The sequence below is a fragment of the Lepidochelys olivacea genome, assembly GCF_965140295.1.
Source record: "Lepidochelys olivacea isolate rLepOli2 genome assembly, chromosome: 9".
In the NCBI taxonomy this organism is placed as follows: domain Eukaryota; kingdom Metazoa; phylum Chordata; order Testudines; family Cheloniidae; genus Lepidochelys; species Lepidochelys olivacea.
The window spans coordinates 21904639-21927597 of record NC_140419.1 but is presented as its reverse complement, the minus strand read 5'-3'; the positions used below and the strand labels follow the sequence as shown (position 1 = coordinate 21927597).

Below are 22959 nucleotides of genomic sequence, written 5' to 3'. Positions count from 1 at the left end.
AGCAATACACAAAGCAAAATTATGCACACAGCAAGGATAGCCATGACTAAGGCCAGTGTTTTCTGGCAATGAAAACAGAGTAATTTCTCAAAAAGAAAAGGAGTACTTGTGGCACCTTAGAGACTAACCAATTTATTTGAGCATGAGCTTTCGTGAGCTACAGCTACATCCGATGAAGTGAGCTGTAGCTCACAAAAGCTCATGCTCAAATAAATTGGTTAGTCTCTAAAGGTGCCACAAGTCCTCCTCTTCTTTTTGCGAAGACAAACACGGCTGTTACTCTGAAAAGAGTAATTTCTGATTTTCAAAGATTTATATTTTGAAAATTTCAGATATGCATGATATTAATACAAAAAATATAAGTATAGACAAACATGGGAAATATGTAATCCTTTACAGCACAAAAATGCAGTAGTCTACATTACAATGTTTACAAATGCACTTACATTTTTTTTTACATTTTAGAACATAAAAATGTATTAAGTGATCACAAAACAAGTCGGACTGCTGCCGGGTCTCTGCTTCAAGCTGGGCTGCCACCCAGGCTCCTGGTTTGGGCTGCCACCCAGGCTCCCCACTGGGATCCCAGCTCCCCGCTTCCTACCAGGAGCATGGCAGCCGACCCGGGCTCCAGAGGCGGATTTCCCCACCAGAGGCAAGAAGCCCCAGGTGGCTTCCCCCCCTGCTCCCGACTAGGAGTGGGAAGGCAAGAAGTCCCAGGGGGCAACTGGGCTCCCAGTGGGGAGCTGTGGGGGGCTGAGAGCTCTGGGTCTCTGTCCCCCATACTGCCCCTCTTCAGTCGGTGGAAATGCTCCTGTTGAGGACGCACACCACTGACAGAAGGAGGTGGACATCAGGTTGACTAGCAGTCAACACATTAATTACTGCAGTGGCTAACAGAAGTTGTCTTAAGATGGTACTGTAGACATAGCCTAAGTCTTGGCAAATGTTTGTCCATGCTTTTCCAAAAACTGGAGAGAGAAATGTCATTGGTAGTAGGAAGTTCATTTACAATGTTCCGGTAAACTGCCCACTAACCCTCAAGGCACAGAACTCAGCAGAACTCTGTTTGTAGTCACTGAAGTTGTGGGAGAGTACAGAAACTTGATTGGGATCAACGATTCTCAGATAGCAAAAGAAAAAACAGAAACCTATATACTGCTGTTTGTCTGTATATAAGTACCCCTGCAGGTTGCAAAACTTGACATTTGAGATTGTCCAGTGCATTCTGTCCTTTGTACTGAAGTCTTGCCAGCAGATCAGATGTAATGTTGTACACTTCTGTTCGTAATGTCAACCGTGATTCAAATTTAAGTACTGTCTGAACAAATGGAGTTGCTTCTGCTTGAATAAAAATTTATCTGCAAAAGTGATTCACTCTGCACTAAAGCACTTAGTTCCTCTAAAATGGCAGTCATGTCCTCCACTTTGATTTCTCGAGCAACAAACCCCTGTAGTACTCCACATGATGGTAGAGTTAATCTATGGCTTTAAACCAATTATTCCATCTTGTTACAACCAGTTCTAAATGTTGGGCTTTCAACTCTATGGTCAATAAGGTAGTGTCTGAAATGAGTGTCTGAGTGGGGGTTTGCAGAACAGCTTTTTTATTAGTGCATACAGATGGTCCACTTCTGTATACAAATGGCATCAGCACTTGCCTGGTAAAGCTTTAATGTGTGCCCAGCAGGTCACATGAATGCAGCTGGTTAAAATGCCACTGAAACCATCTTTGAATGACTTTTGCATATGCTTTGCATTATCTGTCACATAAACCACTGCATTTGAAAAGTCAATTTCATATTGTACAAGGGTCTTTATAACAGCTTGTGCAATGGTAGAGTAGTTATATGTTCTCACTGCACTGTTTCTACGAGCTTGGCAGCAGCTGGGCAATCTTCTGAAACCTTCAGCAGCTGTATTAGAATATTTGCAACATACCAGTTTAAGCTGTCTGTATAGTCATCCACAATTACAGCTACTGCTGATCCTTCAATTCAGTGATCAGCTGTTGCTTGTTTAGTTCAAAGATGCAGGGAAGATGGACTTGTTTCAGTATACTTGCTTGTGGCATACAGCCCCACATTTTGTACATGCTTGTTTAGGAATTCTCACATTTTGGGATTGTCTTTTTTCCTAATGGGATGTTTGCACTGCAACAGGCCTCTACCTTGTTTTATACTATCTTTTCCCTGTATTTCTGATTTTCATTTTGTCATGCAAGCACACCAGTAATTATGAGCTATTGCTTTGCTACTGTCACATCACTGCTCTCTGCCCTTCATTTTCTTTCTTCCATTGCTGCAACATGATGTGGACCTTTCATGTGGTTGACTATGTGGTCCTTTTTAACAGAGTCAAGAAATTTGCTGAAAATTGTACAAAATAACTTCCTTCCATCCACATGGAGAACATCTTTGCCGAATTCTTTAACTCTATCCCCAGGCTTAACAGTTTTATGCATAGGTAGTAAACGGCTTCAAATGGCTGAAGCAGAAGATGGAAAATTGAAAGGAATTGGCTAGAGGCAACACATAACGTGATAGTGGGGGAGGAGGGCAAAATTTAAAGGTTCTGGTGGCATGCAGCGGGGTTCAGCACAGGTACCTAAGAGAAAAGGAGTTTTGATTTCTAGAGCTACTTTTGATGACATGTTTTATGATACTATGTAATAGCAGATGGCGACTGTTCTAGAAGAGAGTTACTCCTGAGGTTTACAGCTGACTGGGACTGCAAGCTTGGAAATTCCCTTACTGGCAGCAAGCAACTTGTCAGGCTTTAGGACCCAAGGGAAAGACTGCTGCAGCTGGTGTCATGGAGAGTTCTGGGCAGGTAAGAAGCCAGTGCTGAGGGAGAAAAGTGAAGAAGGGAGACAGCGGCTGCACCTGAGTTGCTTTCTGGAATAGGCAGGCGGGGAGTGACTGTTGTGCAACATGGAGAGCGCAGCACCAGCTGTGTTATGGGAGAAAATGGGGGTAGGAGCTGTAGGCACTGGCAATAAAAGCTTAGAGCCCGCTGGGTGCAGGAGGGTCAGGAAGAGGCTCTAGCTGTGAGGGAACATCACTGAGCCTACAGGCAGCTCGGGCAAAGTCTAGATGTGTGCAGAAGTGGAGATGTGAGCTAAGTGCCTACAGCCAGTTGTGTACTGGGAGGAAGGGCAGGAGCCAGCTGTGTGCAGAGATTAGGGAAGGTGGAGATGGGGAGCTGTCACTGGGAGCCTGGAGCCAGCTATGTGCAGGGAGGAGGGGGCAGGAGCCTGCTGTGCAGGCAAGGTGGGGGACAGATGCTGGGCACTGAGGGCTAGAACTGGACCAGCTATGTGCTGGAGGGAGGGGGCAGGAGCCAGCTGTGTGCAGGGCAGGTGAGCAGGGGAGAGGAGCTGTGGACGCTGCTGAGAAAAGGTGCAAGCGCTGTCCATTGTGCAGCATGACAAGGGAGCCCAAGGGCCTTGCCTGTCCAGGAGAAGGAAGCTCCACGGAGGTATTGCTGAGCCCAGGCCTGTATGAGGAGGGGAGAAGTTGGTGGCGAGTCTCATACAAAAGCCAGCCCCCAGACCTGTGCCCTGGGGAGTAGTCAGCAGATATACACCCTGGCAGAAATCTGGAGGGGGCATGTGACCCGCATGCCCCCTCCCCATGCTTTGCCTCTGGAATTGGCAATTTTGGAAATGAAAGGTAATTTCGGGAAAAAACACAGCAATATTGGCAATATCTGGAAAACACCAGCCCTAATCATGATTGAAAATGATATAAAATACACACAAACCCCACAAAAGACAGAATCAGCTTGGTCTGATCATTCTATCGGTTTTGAGGGTCTGATCCTTCTCTAACTGAAATCATTGTGAACAGGACTGGTTCCTGAGAAAGCAGTAATCTGAATGCTTCTGTTCCAAGTACGCAGTTTCTCTTGTATATAGTTGAAAGGAGAAAGCCTTTATCTTTTAAGTATTGGTAAAATGATATAACAGTTAAAAATAAATTAGCTATCAAAATTACTTTCTTGTGTAATAATTTATATATGCCTGTATAATAAACATATTCACAAAGCACTTACAAATACAGTATGTTATGTAATATGAAATATTGTGTTTTTTTACTTTTCCTTTGCTTGCTCAATGATCCAGTTATCACAGCTCTTGTAAATTTTGTGTAATTAAACAAGCATAAATAAAATGACTGTAGAACATTTAAAATGTTTAAATGCACCTTTTTAGTATTACATCATGCAGTTTAACATAGCCAAATATCTGGACTTAGGCTACAAATATGTCATTTAATTAAAATGCTGTTAAACAGTAGCTCTGAAAAGTATGCAAATGTAACAACATAGTAATTTAGCTTGCTCTGACTACATTTTGCTATATAATAGTCTTTTAAAAGTCCTGCAGAGTCAAATCTTCCAATATGCAGATTTAATTCCCATAATTAACTCTCCATGATAGCTTTCCCCAGATGGTATAATGAAGACTCTTACAACTTTTCATCTTGCTTGAAAATTGTAAAAGCTTCTTTGGATTTTTTCCAGTTTTTTGCAAATGCTGTTATTCTTTGGAATGCTTCTGGCAGACCTTCCCCAGTGATGGCACAACAAGGCTGTACATACCAATTTCGATCACTGCAATGTTTCTGCATGTTGAATTTCCTGGTTATTTCCTCAGCGTTCAAAGCTCCAGGAAGATCCTGCTTGTTAGCTAGCAAAACAACAGGCACATTCTTTACAAATTCATTCTTTAAGATGAGTTCAAATTCTTTCTTTGAATCTTCCAGACGTTGCTTATCAGTGCTGTCCACAACGTACACTAGGCCATCGGCATTTTCAAAGTAATTGCACCAAAATGTCCTCATTTTATGTTGCCCTCCAACATCCCAGATTGTTATAGCAATATTTTGCCCTGTTTCAATCATTTCCACGTTAAAACCGATTGTTGGGAGTGTTAGGAAAACATCATTAAACTTTAACTTGTACAATAGTGTAGATTTCCCAGCTGAATCGAGTCCCAGCATTAATATCTTAGCTGGTTTGACTCTGCAGTGTTTGGAACTCAGCAGACCCATTCTTGCTGTAATTATCTGTATTATGTCTTAAAGATGTTATTTCTTCTATCAGAGTGATTTTTGTCAGAAAGCCCTTCTTTCTCCATGAGATGAAGCAAAAAGAGTAAAAGAAGAGGAAGTAGAAGAAGAGGCTTTGTGCTATGAACAATAAGCCTTTGTGTATTTATATAGAGTCCTTATCAACTTGATAATAGGCAAACAGTATTTTATGAAGGTATAATGTTCACTGCCTAGCCTTTGGGTGGAGCAGACATGAGAGCATACCAATTAGTCATGAAGCCCAAAGGTTACAGTATTTCTGAACATGCTGAACAGTGGCAATGCCATACTTACATAAAAAGCCTGCTGTTGTGGTGTATGGGCTATTTATACATTATAAGAGAGTATAAACACATATAACAGTGCTCTAGATACTGAGCAGGCAGTGGATTTGTAACAACACACAGGGCATGTGCTTGGAAATCACCAATTTTGGAGTTCTAATCCTGATTCACTGTGTGGCCATGAGAAAAATCATTTAACCACTCTTCCTCAACTTCCCTTTCTGTGAAACATGGATAATAATTCTTACTTACTTACCTCATGGGAGGGTGGGAGTGTTGTAGGGATTTTTGATCATTATAAAAGTACAAGCTGATAAAGATCCTGGTCTGAGGATGCAAACCCTCCTTATGTGAGTTGTTCCAGGGCCTAGAATAAGACATAACACAATGAGTGATAATCACAGACAATGAGGATTATAAGTAGAACAAATACACTGATTAACTAGTTAATGTTTGTGTGGCACATTGAATGTTTATGGGTTGATTTTCAACAGTGCTCAGCACTCACAACTCTCACTAATGTTAATAAGAGCCATAGTGCTTGGCAACTCAAAAGAAAAGTCATAAAGTGTTATTATCCATGATATTATTAATAGTTATTACAAGGAAAGCACTTTACAGAGGATTTTCAGGCCCTAACTGCACTGGCCTTTAAAATCAGTATGGATGTGTGTCAGCAATTTTACACACTTTCAACTAAATTGGTTTCTAATATAATTTATCAGGCTATGTGGACCAATTCAAACCATAATAGCCTAAAGAAACATATTTTTAGTTCAGAGTAATTTGCTCCTCCTGCTTATCCATTACCTGAAGGCATCATCTTTGATTGTGACATCAGCATTGGTTGCTGAGGAAGTTATAGTCACAAACAGCAAATTTGTTATGTTTGTGTCTAATTGTTTATAAAGGTGCTCTGCCTCTCAGAGCCAGCATACATACTTTATGATATAGCCCTTGATAAGATGCAAATTTGCCTGAAATCATAATCTTCTGTTTGTTTCTGTGTAATCACACCCACAGCAACAAGTTGTGATGTTACAGCAAATAAAGATTTTGTGTTTGCACCAATATGCTAGGCAATGGAACAAGGTGGGGGGAGGGGAGAGAAGGGAAATCAAGAGAGACTAATTGTTTCTAAACAGTATGACACTCATAGTTTTCCAGAACTTTCTGTGGATCTACATAGGGATCAAGCCTGGTATAATTCTGATTGACTTCAGTGATCTTCCCTGGTGCTCTCTTAAATGTCACAATAATTTAAAACTATATAGAACACCCAGAAGTATTAGTAGTTAGGGTTACCATTTATCTCCACCTAAATAACATACAATACATAATCTCTAGCTTTCTTTTACAAATGTTCAGTGTTTTCATTATTCGTGGAATTGGGACTCAACTGCAATCTCAAAACTGGACGGAGCCTATTTTCCAAATCTGGTTCAGATGCAGGCCAAGGTGACAGAAATCTCTCCAGAAAAGTTCATGAGATTTTGGTGCTGTCAAATGTAAACCCAAATCCTAGCCAGGGGATAGCTGCATGTTGACCAGCAGCCTATGTTCAAGCCAAACACCACCTCCTTGGCCCAAGGCTAATTATTATTTACATAGAAAATTCCAAAGTTTGGGCTACACCCTTTTCAGATAACTCTGAGCCTGATCTTGTAATGTGCTGAGCACCCTCAGTTATGAATTCTTTTGTAGGTGTTAGGGTTCGCACTACCTTTCAGAAGGTGTCAACACCTCAGAGGATCAGGCCTATGTTTCCATTTACAATTATACAATTTTGTAGTGTCTTACTGCTTTCAAATAAATAAAACTTTGATTCTCAGGTCCTAATAGACAAAGCAAGTCCTAGTTTTTCCTCATAATTTATTTGAAACTATAGAGCCACTCAAGGTGATAGTCTTAAAATATTACATATGATTTAATTTATTTTGATTCATTAACATGAAAAGGAACTATCCATTGCTCTAGACATAATTTTAACTACACTTGTTATTACAGCTCCCTTTAGTATCATCCTTACTCCAGTAATTGTGCCAGACCCCTAACTGTCAACAGGCAGCCAAAATAAAGATTGAAAGAAATTGCTCCCTCTTCCACCAGTAACTGCTGTCATAATGCTCATCCCTCTTCATAACCTAGAGTGAGAGAGAAGCAAAGCTTTGAAGGTGGGCAGTGAATGTAAAGTGAAGGGACCTTCACAGAAAACATCTAGTAAGCAGAGGAGAATTCACTAAAGCACACTGAGACAGAAATGTAGGCATGGCAATGCTAAGCATAGCCACACCCAACTTTGGAATCATTGGGCCAGTGAAAGAGAATGACTCTATAGCCTAGCAGTCAGAGCACTTAGCCACTATGTGGGAGATTCAGGAGGTGGTTTCCCTACTCCTACTTAGATTTAAGCATCTAAGGCAGTGGTGGGCAACCTGCGGCCCATCAAGGTAGTCCGCTGGTGGGCCACGAGACAGTTTGTTTACATTGACTGTCCCTGAGGCACGGCCGCCCACAGCTCCCATTGGCCGGGAACAGCGAACCGCGGCTACTGGGGGCTGCGGGCGGCCGTGCCTGAGGGACGGTCAATGTAAACAAACCGTTTCGCGGCCCACCAGCAGATTACTCTGACGGGCCGCAGGTTTCCCACCACTGATCTAGGGCCTTTTGTGAATCTAGCCCATAGCTCCTAAGCCACTTACGGCTTTTTAGGTCTACTTAATTGCCTTTAGCTATGTAACCCTTCTGCCCGTCAGAGTTGGCAGCAACAAGGGCCGGGTTCAATATCTAGGGGTTCCATTCCAATAACACAATGCAAACCGGCTCGAGCCCCCACCCAGTGACCTGGGACAAATATATACCACCCCCGCTGGGCACCTCCAAGAGGCAATACTTCCCCTCTCGCAAGCACATAGTCTGAGTGTAGCAAAAGTCTTTTAATAACAGAGAGAAACAATGTGGCATTATGTTGGGGAAACACCACCAACCGGATTCATAACACAACCCATGAGCAAAAACAACCCCACCCCAGGCAAATTGGGGCATGCCCTTTTCCCTTTGGTTCTTGAGTCCAGCAACCCCAAAAGTCCAATGCCCCAAAAGTCTCTGTCCCTGGTCAGGGCAGCCCCAGAGTTCGAAAGTTTATCGGCGGAGCTTTACCTCCCAACCTGGGTGGAAATGGGACGGGGGTAAGAGGCACCTTACGTGATCTGAAGCTGACCACCCCATAGCGGCGCTCCGCTCCGCCAGCCGCCCCACAAAACTCCTTCACGCAGCTGCACTCCGCTCCACCAGCCGCCCCACGAACTCCTTCGCTCAGCTGCGCTCCGCTCCGCCAGCCGCCCTCCGCTCCGCCAGCCGCCCCACAAACTCCTTCACTCAGCTCCATGGCCCACAAGCAGCTCCTGCCATCCACACACTGCTCCGTGTTGAACTGCTTCACCAGCCGTCCCGCAAACTGCTCCACAATATATCTTCAGGCTCCCCCACTACTTAACACAACACTCAGTGATTTCAGCTCTTAGGTGAATTCAGCTTATAGTAGGGGAGCCCCAGTGCTGGTGCACTGTCAGCCCAAAGTGAGCTCAGCAGCCTATAACTAGACTTCTAATGAAATCAAAATTAGCTCTGATATTCCACAGTGGAGAGAGGAGGAAGTGCAATCAGCATGTAAGGCCCTCACCAAGGGGCCCATGCCACCAAGTATTAATACTTGTCCCCAGCCTCTCTCCATTCACACAGTTTTGGAACCCATGACCCTTGCCTAGCGAGTGCTACTTAGATGATGGTGAATCCCTCCATCGTAACAAAAGGCCACGTACAGTTCCAAGCACAGTTCCCATAATCAGGGTAATAACAATTTATTCTTCCTGCCCCAATACAGAGACACTGGGGATCCCACAGCAGCCAAAGTGACCATTTGGGCAGCTATGGTCTCATTCTAGGCGTGGTGGGTGTGCCTATGCAAATGAGATCTGCCCCTGAAGTTCTTTTCCACAACTTGCCACACCTCACCACCAGATGTCAGGGTGGAGCTCATCCTGACACTGCTTACAGCTATAAGCAACATTTATTAAAAGATGACAAATACCTTGACCTTGTCCTTTTAGCTACAGAGTCCAAGATGTGGTTTGGCTCTGAGCCAAAGTTCCCCATAATTTGAGGGTGTTTGTATTCAGAAATTTGGTTAAGCCCATTAAACAGATAGCGCTGTACAGAGATAGGAGCCAGTTGCAAAATTGTGATTCAGCTGTGAATCCAAGTGACTCAATGTTTGGATCCGGGCCTTTGTTCAGACCTATTATCTTTTAGCAGTGAGATGTGGGATTTTGATAATGGGATGCAATGTTTTTCTTCAAGACAGCAACACATTTTAGTATGTTAGTACTCTAACTTTGGAACTAAGCCTTCAAACACTTATCAGTCTCAGGAGTGCTGACTAACATGAGTAGTCAATGTGAAGTCAATGGGACAGGCCTATTCAGTCACACCTGGAGACTGGAATTAAAGTCAATGGAGGGAGGCAGGCGAGTAAGCCCTATGGGGCAGGTCCACACTGGAACACAGGCGTCTAACGGGGCAATTAGGCAACTACGTCCCATGCTTAAGTGCCACTGAGATTCTCAAATTCCCCATGTCGCTGCCGCCTAACCATACAGGCCGGCCGGGGATGGGGGGACCAGCGACTCGGCCCGGCGCCGCTGGGGCGGGCGCTCCGGGGCTCCGCCCACCACGGCGGGCGGGGCCTCCCGGAAGTGGGGGGGTTCACCCACCGACCATGCGCGGGGGTGAGGTCTGCGAGCGGCCCGAAGGTAGGGTCTAGGCGTGTCAGTAGCGGCAAGGGGTCAGCTTCTTAGGAGGGGGATGAGGGCTGGTCCGCTGGCGGGGGGTAGCTGGGGGCTCACCCGCCCTTGAGCGCGGCTGGCGAGGCTAGCTGCGGGCTCACGCGCCCTTGAGCGCGAGAGGCAGCTGGCGGGACGTGCGGCTTGGGATTTGTGAGCGCTGGGGAGGGTTGCGCCGCCATTCCGGCTATCGTGGTGTCAGGACCGTTATTCCCTGGAAGGGTTACTGCGCATGCTCAGTAACGTCTGCTTCGGCCTCCCCTTACTGGCCCTCAGAACGGCTGCTGCTATGGAGGGGGCTCAGGGGAGAGAAGGAGGGAGGGGGATGGGTGTAGCTTGCCCCGAGGGTGGAAGCAGGGCCGGCAGCTTCTTCCTTTTGCCGTCCGCGGCGGCAGTTTTTTTCGCTGCTTGGGGCTGCAAAAACTGTAGAGCCGGCCCTGGGTGGAAGGAGGGGGCAGAGGGGCGGGCCCTGGGGGTAACGAAGAGGGAGATGGGGTGGCAGGGAGGGGAGCCCTGCAGAGTGGTTTTACGTTCCGGTGGATGGGGTGAGCCACCTGCAGTGGTTGCCAGAGGGGCAGGTGCTCCTGGCTGGCTGTGCTGCCTTAGCACCCCTGCCCCAGGGTTGTGGCCTTAGAAGTGCAGTGTAGCCCTATGCCGACGTGTTGCAGCCTGAAATAAGGTACTGAGTGGCCAAAAAAAGTTGGTTCCCTGATACGTCCACCACCCTAAAACTGGTCACAACTCTGCCTGGGTTTGTGTGAGGAGAATGCCTCCACAGGCATACCTTGTCTGTAGGGAGCCTGACAGCAGTGCCAGCTTTGGCTTAGCTACCATACGGTGAGCCTACATGGGACTCCATTTCCTGTTACCCACTGTAAGTGTTGCATCTTACCATTTATTTTAATTACTTGGTTTTAAAATGGTATTTTATTACTAATTGCCCTTAGCACACTATCCCTTCTTTTGATTCACTCTATTCAGATGCATGTCATTGTTTACTTGTAACTAAGTTACGCACTGTATCACAATGTCATAACTCTAGTTCCACTTCTTTTTCCTGTTCAAATGGTTTACCTATGCCAATGTAGCAGCAACATTGCAAAGTTCTTGTGTCTTTGTAATGCACTGTAGGTAATCATGACCTTTAAAAACTGTGAACTGCAGCAGATCAAGATTACACTACTGCAGCGTATCTTTACTAGGGGTTTTCATTGATGTGTCTATGGTTGTGTATGAAACATAGGTCCAAAAATAGGCCTACTAACTGAGTGATTAGACCAGATTAATATTTTATTGGAACTGCAACAGTATAGCTGCACCATAACAAAATGTTAGTGTGGAAAAATTAAGCTAAATAATGAATACTTTGAGATGAACAAGTTGTCAACCAATGATTTCAAATTATAGTAACTTATCCTCCCTTTGCCAAAATTGCTTCGCATTACAGATGAAAATGTTTATATATTTCCTATATATTTGACCATATAAATAAGACTGAATGTTTCCAGTGAATAATTGTCTTAGAGCAACTTCATATTACAGGTAAAAAATGTGAGGGGAAAAAAAACCGTTAAGGTTAAATCATGCTGCCTCCTGCAGTAAGGAAGGTGCTCCGGACTCACCCTTCCTTATGCTGCTGCTAAAGGAAGAGAGGGAGGTCAGAGTTGTGCAGAGAAGTATGGGGTGCATAGGAGGGGTCCAGACATGCCCTCCATATTTATTTTCCTTCTAAAAAATAGGCCTGACTCCATGTTAGTTCCTGCACTGTTCCTGCATCCTCTCCCCAGCTTCTTAATTTGCAGGACCTCTGCTGATGTCTGCTCTGGCATGGGAAGCAGGTAAGACCAACCTGCTGAACAGGCAGAGACAGGAGGCCCCTGACCTGGGGAGATGGTGTTGGGTAGTCAAGGGATTAACATGCAACATTGTCTTCGGTGACTGTGGTAATAATTATTGCCAACTAGCCAGAGGCAGTGGAGAGGGAGAGCTGGGTTATGGAGATGCTGAGAAATTATATATTTAAAAAGAAAAACAAAAAAAAACCCCCACGCCCAAGGAAATTAACTGCCTAAAAACTTTGTTAATGCAGAATGAAGGTTGCCTAGTGCTGCTTCATGCCTTTCCAGAGTGGAGAGAGTAGCTAAACTTAAACCTCTAAAAAACAGGAAGTACAAAGTTAAGGAATGTGGCACCCTTGCAATGTGACCATAACTTTCCTCCCTTTTAGTAATGCCCCAATAACACACATTGTTATCCTTTATCCTTAGAGATGCTGCAGCATACTTTGGGAATGCAGCACATGAGCATTATAAAATGAAGTCTAACTCTTTCTCTTTGCTACAGCAGAACTTGGGCTTAGGTTCAGCTAAACAAACAGGAGCTACCCACACTTAGACACTGAGCTTGCTGCACACAAACCATCCCAGACTGACAAAGCATGTAGAACTCAGTGCTGAAATGAGACATATTTGATCCCTCAAGGTACATATGCATTTCTCATATTACAGACACATCTCTGCAATTCTATAAAGTTAAATCTAACAAAGTTAATGGCAGCTGGAGTGCATGCAGATAAGTGCCGGAATTTGAATCTGTAGAACACGCGCAAACAATGGCCCAGTCTCTGTTGTTCCTCATGTCTGCTTATTATGGCAGCACTGTTACTGAACCATTGCTAGTCGCTATTGCTAGCTCCATGGGGCAGCATTAAGTCAAATTTTATTCAAAACTGACATCACAAGGATGGGGAAAAGTGAGGAGCAGCAAATTCTGACAAGGACAACCCTCCTATTATAATTTGCTACTTCTGGCCCAGGGGAATGAGAGAGGTGAAGATAGTAAATTTTGCCTTGTGTTAGCTTTTGCTACATGTAGCAGTTTCTGACTCTGCTGTTGTGTTGCTGGCCCTTAGCTTTGGTATAGGGGTTGTGTGCTCTCGAACATTGGAGGGGTTAAATTTTAGAGTGGATGATGTCTTTCCGTGCTGGTATGCCATTGAAAATTGTGTGGTTGAACACAAGGTAGTTTTCAGGTTGCTAAAATATAGAGAGACCAGTAGCTCTGTTGCAGCTCCTTCTTTCTCCTGAAGCAAACCTGTTCCGTGTTGTTCCTTCATTCCTCTCTGAACAGGGAAGGAGAGGAGGAGTCTCAGAGGGCTGTGTAGACTTGATTGCAGGGTTGATAACATTTGAGGCTTCTGGATGGGGTGTATTTAAGCCAGGATAGGGTGTGAAGAGGAAACAAGTGAATGTGTTTGTGTAGATGCTCCTACTTTTGCATTTCTATTCCCTTAGGAGTTTTTTTCCCGTTTTCAGAGGTTGGAGTTGGGGCCTCTTCATCCTCCATCACATCATTACCAAAAGCAGCGGAAGATCACTCCCATGCTAGGCCATGAACACTGTCTTCTCCTCCCCATCTGACAGTGGTGATGAGAGTAATCTGGAATTAACATCACAATGGTAGGTTTGGGGATGTTTTCTATGTTCCACATATGTTTCTTGGACGAGCTAGTAGGGATCCACAGTCTAGCTCACTGTTGTGACTTAAACAAGCTTGTGATATTTGGTTGTTTTTTTTTTTTGAAGTATCTAGGGTCATGTGATTACATGAGAATCTCAGCTGTCATTTAAAAAAAAATTTCTAGCCCTTGTACTTGTGAACAAAAGCTCGAAAAGGCCCCAAAACTAGAAGGCAAACAAATAGTACTGTAAACGTAATTTTTTAAAAATCTCATGATTTTTGAACGCTTGGAGTTGTCAATACTGTTGTGCCAGTTTAAGGTGAGGGTCCAAATTGGTGTCATGGTCACATAATACTCAATATGTCAATCCTATCCTGGAGGCCCTGTTTTCATTTTTTTAGGAGGAGAAGGCTACTGCATTTTCAGCATCCTGAATCTGGATCCAGAGTTGGATCAAGGCAGTGGTTTTATCACATGGAGGGAGAACCCTGACAGTCACTGACATCCAACTATAATTGCCTACACACAGTCCCTTTTAGATAGGGGAATAAACCAGGTTCTCCTTCTAAAATATGGTTTTACATTTCTTAAAACTATATTAAATGATACACATTGAGTGTCAGTGAAAAGCAGTTGCCTCTGAAGTGAAAGGGAACATCTGGCATATAGCACACCTTATGAGGTGGGCAAGGAGAAATACCACATGAACTGTAATGTCCATATAAGAGAAGACTGGATAAGATCTTCCTGTAAATAGGAAGAGTGACTGAACTTCCCACAATGTAGTGAATCTTGGTAATTAGTTTGGTAATGCCATACCATTACTTATTAGCAGGAATCCCAGTTTTCTGTGGAAAACACAGCCCCCCCATGCTCTGATAAAATCTATACATATGTGTCTTTCTGCAATTAAAGTGAAATACTGAACTTTAGTTTCCCTAGCCACAATATTTACAGAAATCAGTTGAACACAATGTTTATCTGAGCCTCCATTACCCAACTCATTGTATTAACTGAACCACCAGCTGCCCGAGGCTGACTGCCCAAGCTTCCCATCTTAAAATAAGGGATAGAAAGCTCTTTGCCCATTCTTCTGATTATCAGAATTTTTGATTATCCGATTCGGCCCTGATCTCAGTTAGACTGGATAAATCAGGGTTTCACTGTGTATGTTTTTATTTTTTTTACAAAATGTAAAAGCTAAAGAGTCTCTGTAAAAACAAATTTCATGTTTTTTTTGGCAAACAGATTTCTAGGATCCCTGCTTATTAGCAGTAGCTCAAAACTGAACACAGAACTTGTTTATTTGGGAATACCTAATCTCTTGTATGGTGCAGATGGGCATATTTCATCTTTTTTTTTTTTTAAGTGCTTTCCAAGGATACCATTTCTAATCATATTGGAGTAGGGATTTTTGCACATCAAGCTTTGTTAACACTGCCACTGCTGTAGCATAACTATCGGCACTCATTATGTTAATGATTATATTGTGTGCAATCCCATGTCAATTTTGGGAGACTACTGTGAGAATGGATCAGCTGGGTTGTGTGTGCATGTATACATTTAAGATTGCTAGCTCATATCTTTTACTCTCTGTGCTGCTATCTTCCTCAGTTGTCACCTGCCAATTCTTACATTATCTGTAAAGCAACCAATCAGTAGAAACTATGGATAGGGTTAGTCCTGCTCCCGTTGCAGTTGATGGCAAGACTCCTGTTGACTACAGACTACTGATTCTATTCTCACTGCATTCTGGAATGGGATTTGTATGTAGTTTCTGTTGAATGGTTTTGCTGTGCATGGCAGTATGTTGCTCTGATGATAGCTTGAGTCACATGCTGCTTGATAGTTTGTGATGTTAGGGAGTAAGCTTTACTTTGTTTACTGACTGACTAGTCTTTCCTTTCAGGATAAAACATGCTTGGCTCTTCCTGTCCATATGAGGAGGAATTGCTAGTTGGGATATGACATCCCCTCAGAGGTCTGCTGCTGTCTTCTGAGGCCCAGGAGTAAGGCCATCTTGTTAATAAACTTAACAGCATAAAAATGACTTTGGTAGCTCCCTTTTTCATCGTAACGTCCTCAGTTTGTTCTGCTTCTTGGGCTAATTCCTGTTTTCCTTGCTTGGTGAAAAATCTCATTGACTTCATTGGAGTTTTGAGTAAGGAGATCAGGATTCTTAGTGCTATCAGCTGCATTCCCCTGCTGTATTTGATTAATTTCATCTGCGGGGTTTTGGGTTTTTTTTGGGGTGGGGAGGGAGGAAGGGTGGAAGTTGTAGGGTTTTTTTGGTTTTAGGTCTGCAGTGGAATTCAATATTTTCCTCTTTCATAATGAAGTAAAAGATCTTAAATCTCAGACAGTGAAGTCTAACAGTAACATACTTTGACATCAGCTCCAGGGCACCATCAGAAGAGAAATGTTCACAGAAACTTTTCTTGTGTAGTAGATGAATAAGAGGATGGAGGAATAATACAAACAGCAGTGATACAGTTGCCAGGTAAACATTCTCTCTCTCTAGTGCTCTGAAACATATCATTATACCAAAGTAATTTTTAATTGGAAAGTTAGACTGCCATAATGTGAAAGCAAAGTGTACGTAGACAATTTCTAATTTGCAAAACTGGAAATTCAGAGTATCTTTCCATAACTCTTAGAATTTCTTTCAAAAATACTCATTATGCAAGTACCAAATAATGCACATAGAAGCACATGCTAAATTGCAGTGACACAGTTTTGTATGTGTCAAAGCCTCATAATATTGCATGCAGTTATTAGGATATTCTGGCTTGACCAGACTATCCTAAAAGTCATTGTAGAGGTGTATGTATTTACATGATAAGCTTGCAAAGTTTTCTGGCACAAACCTTAAGGTTTGAACCTGATCTACTGTACAGTGGATCAGTCTTGCTCCCATTTAAGTCAATGACAAAGCTCTCTGGCAGGATTGGGTAGATTGTCCCTTTATGTAGTTGGCTAGTTCAACATGTGCATAACTAAACAAACTTTTTTTTATTATATAGTTGTTTTGTAGGAAATAGCCATCTTTGTGTGTTGAGCATATTATAAAGAGCTTGGTGTGTGTCACTGAAATACTTATGGATGTAGGTTTGTAATTCTAGTGTTTGTTCAGTTTGCTTGTATAGAAGTTGACTCCTCATTAGCATATTCAGCCAAGAGCATGCAGTTAATGAGGAGATGCGGCTGTGTTGGGATGAGACAGCATATTTGTCTGCATTTGTTTTTGTCTTGTTTTTTTGTTTATATCCTCCTGGTCCGTTCCTGCTTACATAAAAATCTCAAACTACAAATGTAATAAAATTATTTACCTTCTTTCCATCAAAAGAAATTGCTAACTTATGGGTTTTGAGCAGTATTTAAAAAAAACACTTTAGTCATCTGTTTTTGTGTGCCACCATCCCTCCAGCATCAAGCTTTAAATGAGTCTAAAACACTAGGCTGATGTGCTGAGAGCCCTCAACTGTCTCTGGAATTAAGAGTGCTCTATACTTGGTCCTTTAGTAGATGGGACTCCCAAGGAGAAAGCCATGAATAAGATCAGTCACCACTCCTCTAGTTACAAGCAAACTTCATTCATAATCAGTATGTGGTGTTCAAGATATAAGTCGTGGCTAAAGAACAGTGTTTAGCAGGGCCAGTGTAGTTTTCCTTTTCTGACCTCATGATATCAAGCTATGTTTTGTAGTTACAATTTTAGGCAGATAATAAAATGAGTACAATTGCATTCTTAATGTACTAACCTTTTCCATCTGCATTTCTTTCAGCAAGAAGCTGGCTCTCAAAATTTCTGATCCAGGACTTTGTAAGCCTCTTGAAGCTACACACATCTATCTTGTAGCTGCTTCTGGTGAATATGTCTATGAAATACTTAAAATGGAGTTTTTTGGCACTCTCTATGCTTTCTGTCATAATAATGACATGGTACATGACACTTCCTTCGCATACTGTGATAGAGCATACAAACTGGATGTATTTCTATGAATATGAGCCAGTTTACAAGCAGAAATTCCTCTTCACGCTGCGGGAGCGTTTGAAATGCAAAGATACAAATCCGTTTCTGGTCATCTTGGTGTCTTCACAACCTATGGATATAGAGGCAAGGCAGGCCATTCGAGTAACATGGGGTTCTAAAAAATCCTGGGGGGACAGTCAGATTCTAGTACTGTTCTTATTAGGGCAAGGAGCTGAAAGAGAAGACAGCTTAGATGCATTATCGATAGAAGATGAAAGCATTCTGTATGGTGACATAATTCGCCAAGATTTTATGGATACTTATAACAATCTTACCTTGAAAACAATCATGGCATTCAGATGGGTGTCTGAGTTTTGTTCAAATACTAAATACATTATGAAGACTGATTCTGATGTTTTCATCAACCCTGGCAACTTAGTAACGTTTCTTCAAAATATAAATTCTTCAGACAGTTTTTTTACTGGTTACCCTCTAATTGATAACTTTTCCTACAGAGGGTTTTACAGAAAAACATATATTTCTTATGATGAATATCCATTTAAGGTATATCCTCCATACTGTAGTGGAATGGGGTATATACTTGATGGAAAACTGGCTCTGAAGATTTATGAAATGATGAGCCATATCAAACCTATTAAATTTGAAGATGTTTATGTTGGAATTTGCTTAAATATGCTAAATGTGAACATCCATATTCTAGAAGATACACAACTCTTCTTTTTATACAAAATTAACTTTAACATCTGTAAATATAGACACTTGATTGCAGTACATGGTATCACTTCAAGTGAATTGATGAGATTTTGGCAGGATTTATTGACAGACACTTCACTCATTTGCTAATGATCCCATGTTAATATAGGTCTGTCAAAAGCTGACTGTTTTGTCCTGGCCTCTTGGTTTGAATTGCACTGTAGAAAGTGTGTAAATTGAGTTTTGTAGAACAAGGAAATGGGGTTTTAGAAAGGATCACTCAGGCTTATGGGACCACCCTGATTACGAGGCACAATTAAAACAGCAGAATATCTCTAGAGGGTTTTCAGTATGGTGTTTTTAAATTGAGAATGAGACTTCGTTGCACCTTTTTTATTCCAGAATTATTTAGATTATATGGTAACAGTACTCTGCTCACTCCACCCATCTGGTTCATTTCTGAACAGTCTGCTGCAAGTATGGGGTCATCCTGCCTGAGTTTCCTGCCACCTCCCCAGGAATCTGTTGTCTTATGGAACCGCAGGAGCAGCACCCCTTTTTTCTCAAAGAACTGTCCCACAAACCTAGATCCTGGGGCAAAGTGCTATCTGTTTTCCTTCAGATGGGTACCCCGCCTACAATAGGGAATGTCTCATCCTGGGCCCCCATCAACACATGAACTCCTCCTCTGCACTGCAAGATGCTCAAAGTTGCTTGCTTAGTCAACCCCAATGATTCCTTTAGAAATATTGTGCCAAGATTTTCAAAATTAGCTGTTTAATTTTAGGCTCCTATGTTTTCACTGAAATCAGCAGAATTTCTAGATACTCAGCACTTCAGAAAATCTGGCTGCTTTTTTAGGTGCCTATAAATATATTTTATAGAATTGCCTTAATGGCTTCAGAAAGCTGCATTATTTTAGTGGTAACAGTGTTCTCAGTATATTAAGATAGAGGGCCAGATCTACAGCAGTGTAACTAAGTTCAAATAAACTTACTTTCAAGTTACTATGCAAAATAGGACAGCAAAATTTATGCACTAATAGGCTCATCTCCACACCTACCAGAATCCAGGCAGGGAAAATAAGCAATGAGATTTGCTGTGAAACTTGTCAGTTGAAATGGCTTTCAAATGCTGAGATCAACTTTCATTTGCAAAATGAACTGTTTGGTTCAGAGTTTAAAATAAACATTTGGAAATATTTCTAGACATTTTTCTAACAGGAATCTTAACACAAGAAAACAAATGATTTTTTTTTTATGTAAAGACGGGTATTTTATTGTCTTAGTCATATCAGCAAGGCCATGTTTCCAGTAGTTTATGCTTCTGGTAGACAATACAGAATCTGCAAGTGCATTAACACATTTATTATTCTTGACACATCTAAAATCTATCACATACCAAAGATACAACAGTGACATCCTGTACATCTAGAATGACAGAGCACTGCCAGTTTACTTCTACTCATACTATAGCTAATGATAGGATATTTACATTTAATTTGTCTTTTAAATTGTCTCTTAGAGACAAATGTAGAATAGGTATAAAATAACTCCACTACTAGTACCAAGAATGAGGTTTCATCAATATTTTTTAATGTGTACTATGATCAGTGTTGAATTTTGATAACTTTGTATAACCATACATTATATCTTACAGGTTAATTTAAGACTAAGATTCCACTTTAGTATTTAGGGGAGAAAATTGTGTTCACCACCACAAACTGTAGACCCCGGTATTTTGAACTTTGTTCTAGAAGGGTGCTCACTGTGATTCAATTCAAGGTTGTAGGTTTTATTTTTTTAAACTAGCTTGTATAGTTTAATGAAATTCTAAAGATAGGTAATGTCTTCTTTAAATATGGTGGGGAGGAAGCGCTATTCTAATTTTAGAACTAGAAATTACTGCAAAACTGCAACAACTAAACTTCTGGGATCCACTTATGATTTGATATGAGTTTTACTATAGTTGGGTGGGAAGGAACATGCTCAACTTGTATATATCATCTTGTCCAATGACTGGGCATACAGTGAAAAATTCTCACCTACAAAACCGCTTATTATTTTAAACCTACCATGACACGAACGTTTATTTAATAGTGAGTGTTTGCCCCATGAATGCTGATATTCAGTGTAGTTGGACAGTGGTTAATATTGCTTTTTAAAAGAATACTTTAGGTGGAATCACAAAAGACTTCAGTCTTCACAAAGCTGATGCAAGGCAGATGGCTGCAGCTGCAAAAATAGGTATGACAATTAGAGAAAAGTAAGTAACTTTCTCCAAGCAAGATACTTTTGTGCCTGACAAGGTTCACTGATCAGCAATTGCAGGGCTTTTGCCTTCAGAAATGTAGATTTATACACAGTTTATTCAACATGAAATTGTAACTTAGTTACAAAACTGATGATTTAATTTGAAACAGCCTCTTAGTAACTTAGACATTTTTCTTGCTTCTCCCGTTTGTAAACAGCTTTGAACGTATTTATTACTAGAAGCATAAAATGTGTAATACTGCTTGCCATGTTATTTGAACGGAAATGTTGGCTATTTTTAAAAACAAACCTGATTATAAGAGGGGAGTTTAAAATAATCGTATGAATTTACACCATCAGTCAATTTTAATGTAGGACCCAAACAACTCTGTCCCCTTAACATCTTCTGATAGAAATGAAGTGTAAACTTCAGCCTAAGATTTCTTATGACCCTGTTTATGAACTTATTGGCCTTGCAAATGACGCAGATGAAGCAGGTCAAACATCCTTTAGGACCGTACATATTCTCACAGAGGTGGTGTGCACAAAAATGCATCAAACAATGTTTAGTATTTAGAGTTTTATTCTAGTGTATTGAAAATAGCATTCACAATGTAAAATTACCACTGTATCTATCACCTGTATATTCTTCCAGTAGAGTTTGCAGATTTAAGTGTTTAGACATTTTACTGGGATTCATTGACTGCGTACCTTCAAATACAAATAGTAAATACTTAAACTGACTAGGTGCATTGCAGGATGAACCATTTTAATGAAGACCACAGACTGCATATATTCTTTGCCTGTACCCAGTTTTGGCATTGTTTTATGTCTGCTATTAGTACAGTACTAAAAAGAAAATGTACAGTAGATTTACAGAAAATTGTATTAAATCACCTGTTTCTTTTATCTTGGTATAGTTCGTTTTTAAAAGTTGGAGTAATTTAAACTGAATTTAATTATGCTTGAAGTCTGGATTCACAGTGTACATAATGTACGACACAAACTTGAACTAGAAACTGATTGAGGGTAAACTAAATAGGATGTGAACACTGAATTCCTAATCTTCTGTCTATATCAGATATGTTACTTAAATTATAAAACCCAGAAGCTGCAAACATGGGACTCAATGCTGCACTACTTAGACAAAATTCCCACTGATGTCAAGGAGATTGAGGCTGAGTGACATTTTGGATCCTTATAGGAAAATTGTAGCTTTTCCTATTGAAGTAGAATATATGATTTGGGAGGGATTTGAAATGTGTTCCTCTGAATGCTGCTTGTTAAAGTGATCTACTTGATGCTATTTAAAAAAAAAATTACACTTCAAAGGTTGAAAAACCATGTTTGTATACTAGTAGTAATCTGTGATGGAAGGGAAACATACTTTCCACAAGGCAAGGATATATGGATTTTATCTTATTTCCTTGTGTAGTGGGGTCCATGTTTTCTAAAATATGAAAACTGTAAACTAGTTTATAAATACATGTTGGGCCTCTGATAATCAAAAAGGGATTATAATCTCTAACAGGCCCATGTGGTTTTAGATTGTTTTTCTGTAGATGCCTGATAAAGTAATTTTCTAATTGCCGAGAGAATATAACCTGTGCTGTTATAGTTTCTCACCTTCAACTATGGGGCTTTATTTTGCATCCTTAAAACAAGCAAATGCTGCAATGTATTGAATATATCAAGTAGAATAAACTAAACCCAATTGAGCATAATTGTTGTGTTTTTAACTTTATAGCTAAAACCTCACTATTTCTAGCCTTGTGACTGTAGTTACTTATTACATTACTTTCTGCAATCTTCATTAATCTGACTGATTCTTAATAGCCAGACTTTTAAAAGTTAATTTAAGGTGTCGGTAGTACATACATGCTGACTCACTATGTAAAGTAAGGAAAATGTAATCTGCTGGCTTACCCAGAACTCTTTGTAATGCTTTGTCTGCAGTGTTCCTTAAAGCTATAGTGAAAGCCTTTCTCTCACAACTGAGATTTCTGAAATAAAAATACAAATTTTAAGTGCTTTTGGTTTTGAATGAAAAGCAACTGCAAACTTTATAAAGCATAAAGAGAATCTTGGCTATGATGATTTAGCAAAGTAAACACTACTTGTTTAGACAGTGTGGTTCAGTTACTGTCATACATACCTCAGGCTCTGCTCTTATAATGCACAAAAAGGTAGGAAAATACTGCACTGATAGGTTTTTAACAACCCAAACAGCCCAATCATAAAAAAGTGTAAGCATTTTTCCTGAGCACTCTTCCATATAACAGAGCCAGCCATGGTTCTACAATCTCTAACTGCAATACTAGTCTTTGTATTATTACTTC

The 22959-nt window shown here is 41.2% G+C and overlaps 2 protein-coding genes across 9 annotated transcripts; one reads left to right on the top strand and one right to left on the bottom strand.

The window, feature by feature from the left end:
• Positions 1–4203: 4203 nt before the first annotated feature.
• On the bottom strand, positions 4204–5087 carry ARL14 (ARF like GTPase 14). The gene has a single exon (XM_084639302.1). The coding sequence runs from the start codon at positions 5055–5057 to the stop codon at positions 4473–4475; it is 585 nt and encodes a 194-aa protein (XP_084495428.1). The 5' UTR covers positions 5058–5087; the 3' UTR covers positions 4204–4472.
• A 3508-nt stretch (positions 5088–8595) lies between these two features.
• B3GALNT1 (beta-1,3-N-acetylgalactosaminyltransferase 1 (Globoside blood group)) lies at positions 8596–22647 on the top strand. Of its 8 annotated transcripts, XM_084639295.1 has the most exons (6): positions 8597–10191; positions 12565–12702; positions 13515–13679; positions 15591–15690; positions 16077–16181; positions 17467–22647. In XM_084639295.1, the coding sequence occupies exon 6, from the start codon at positions 17556–17558 to the stop codon at positions 18516–18518; it is 963 nt and encodes a 320-aa protein (XP_084495421.1). In that variant the 5' UTR covers positions 8597–10191; positions 12565–12702; positions 13515–13679; positions 15591–15690; positions 16077–16181; positions 17467–17555; the 3' UTR covers positions 18519–22647. The 8 variants fall into 8 exon arrangements, with proteins under 8 accessions (XP_084495424.1, XP_084495426.1, XP_084495421.1 ...); XM_084639298.1 differs by lacking the exon at positions 12565–12702 and having other exon boundaries at positions 8596–10191; positions 16128–16181; XM_084639296.1 differs by lacking the exon at positions 12565–12702 and having other exon boundaries at positions 13536–13679.
• The last annotated feature ends 312 nt before the right edge of the window (positions 22648–22959 follow it).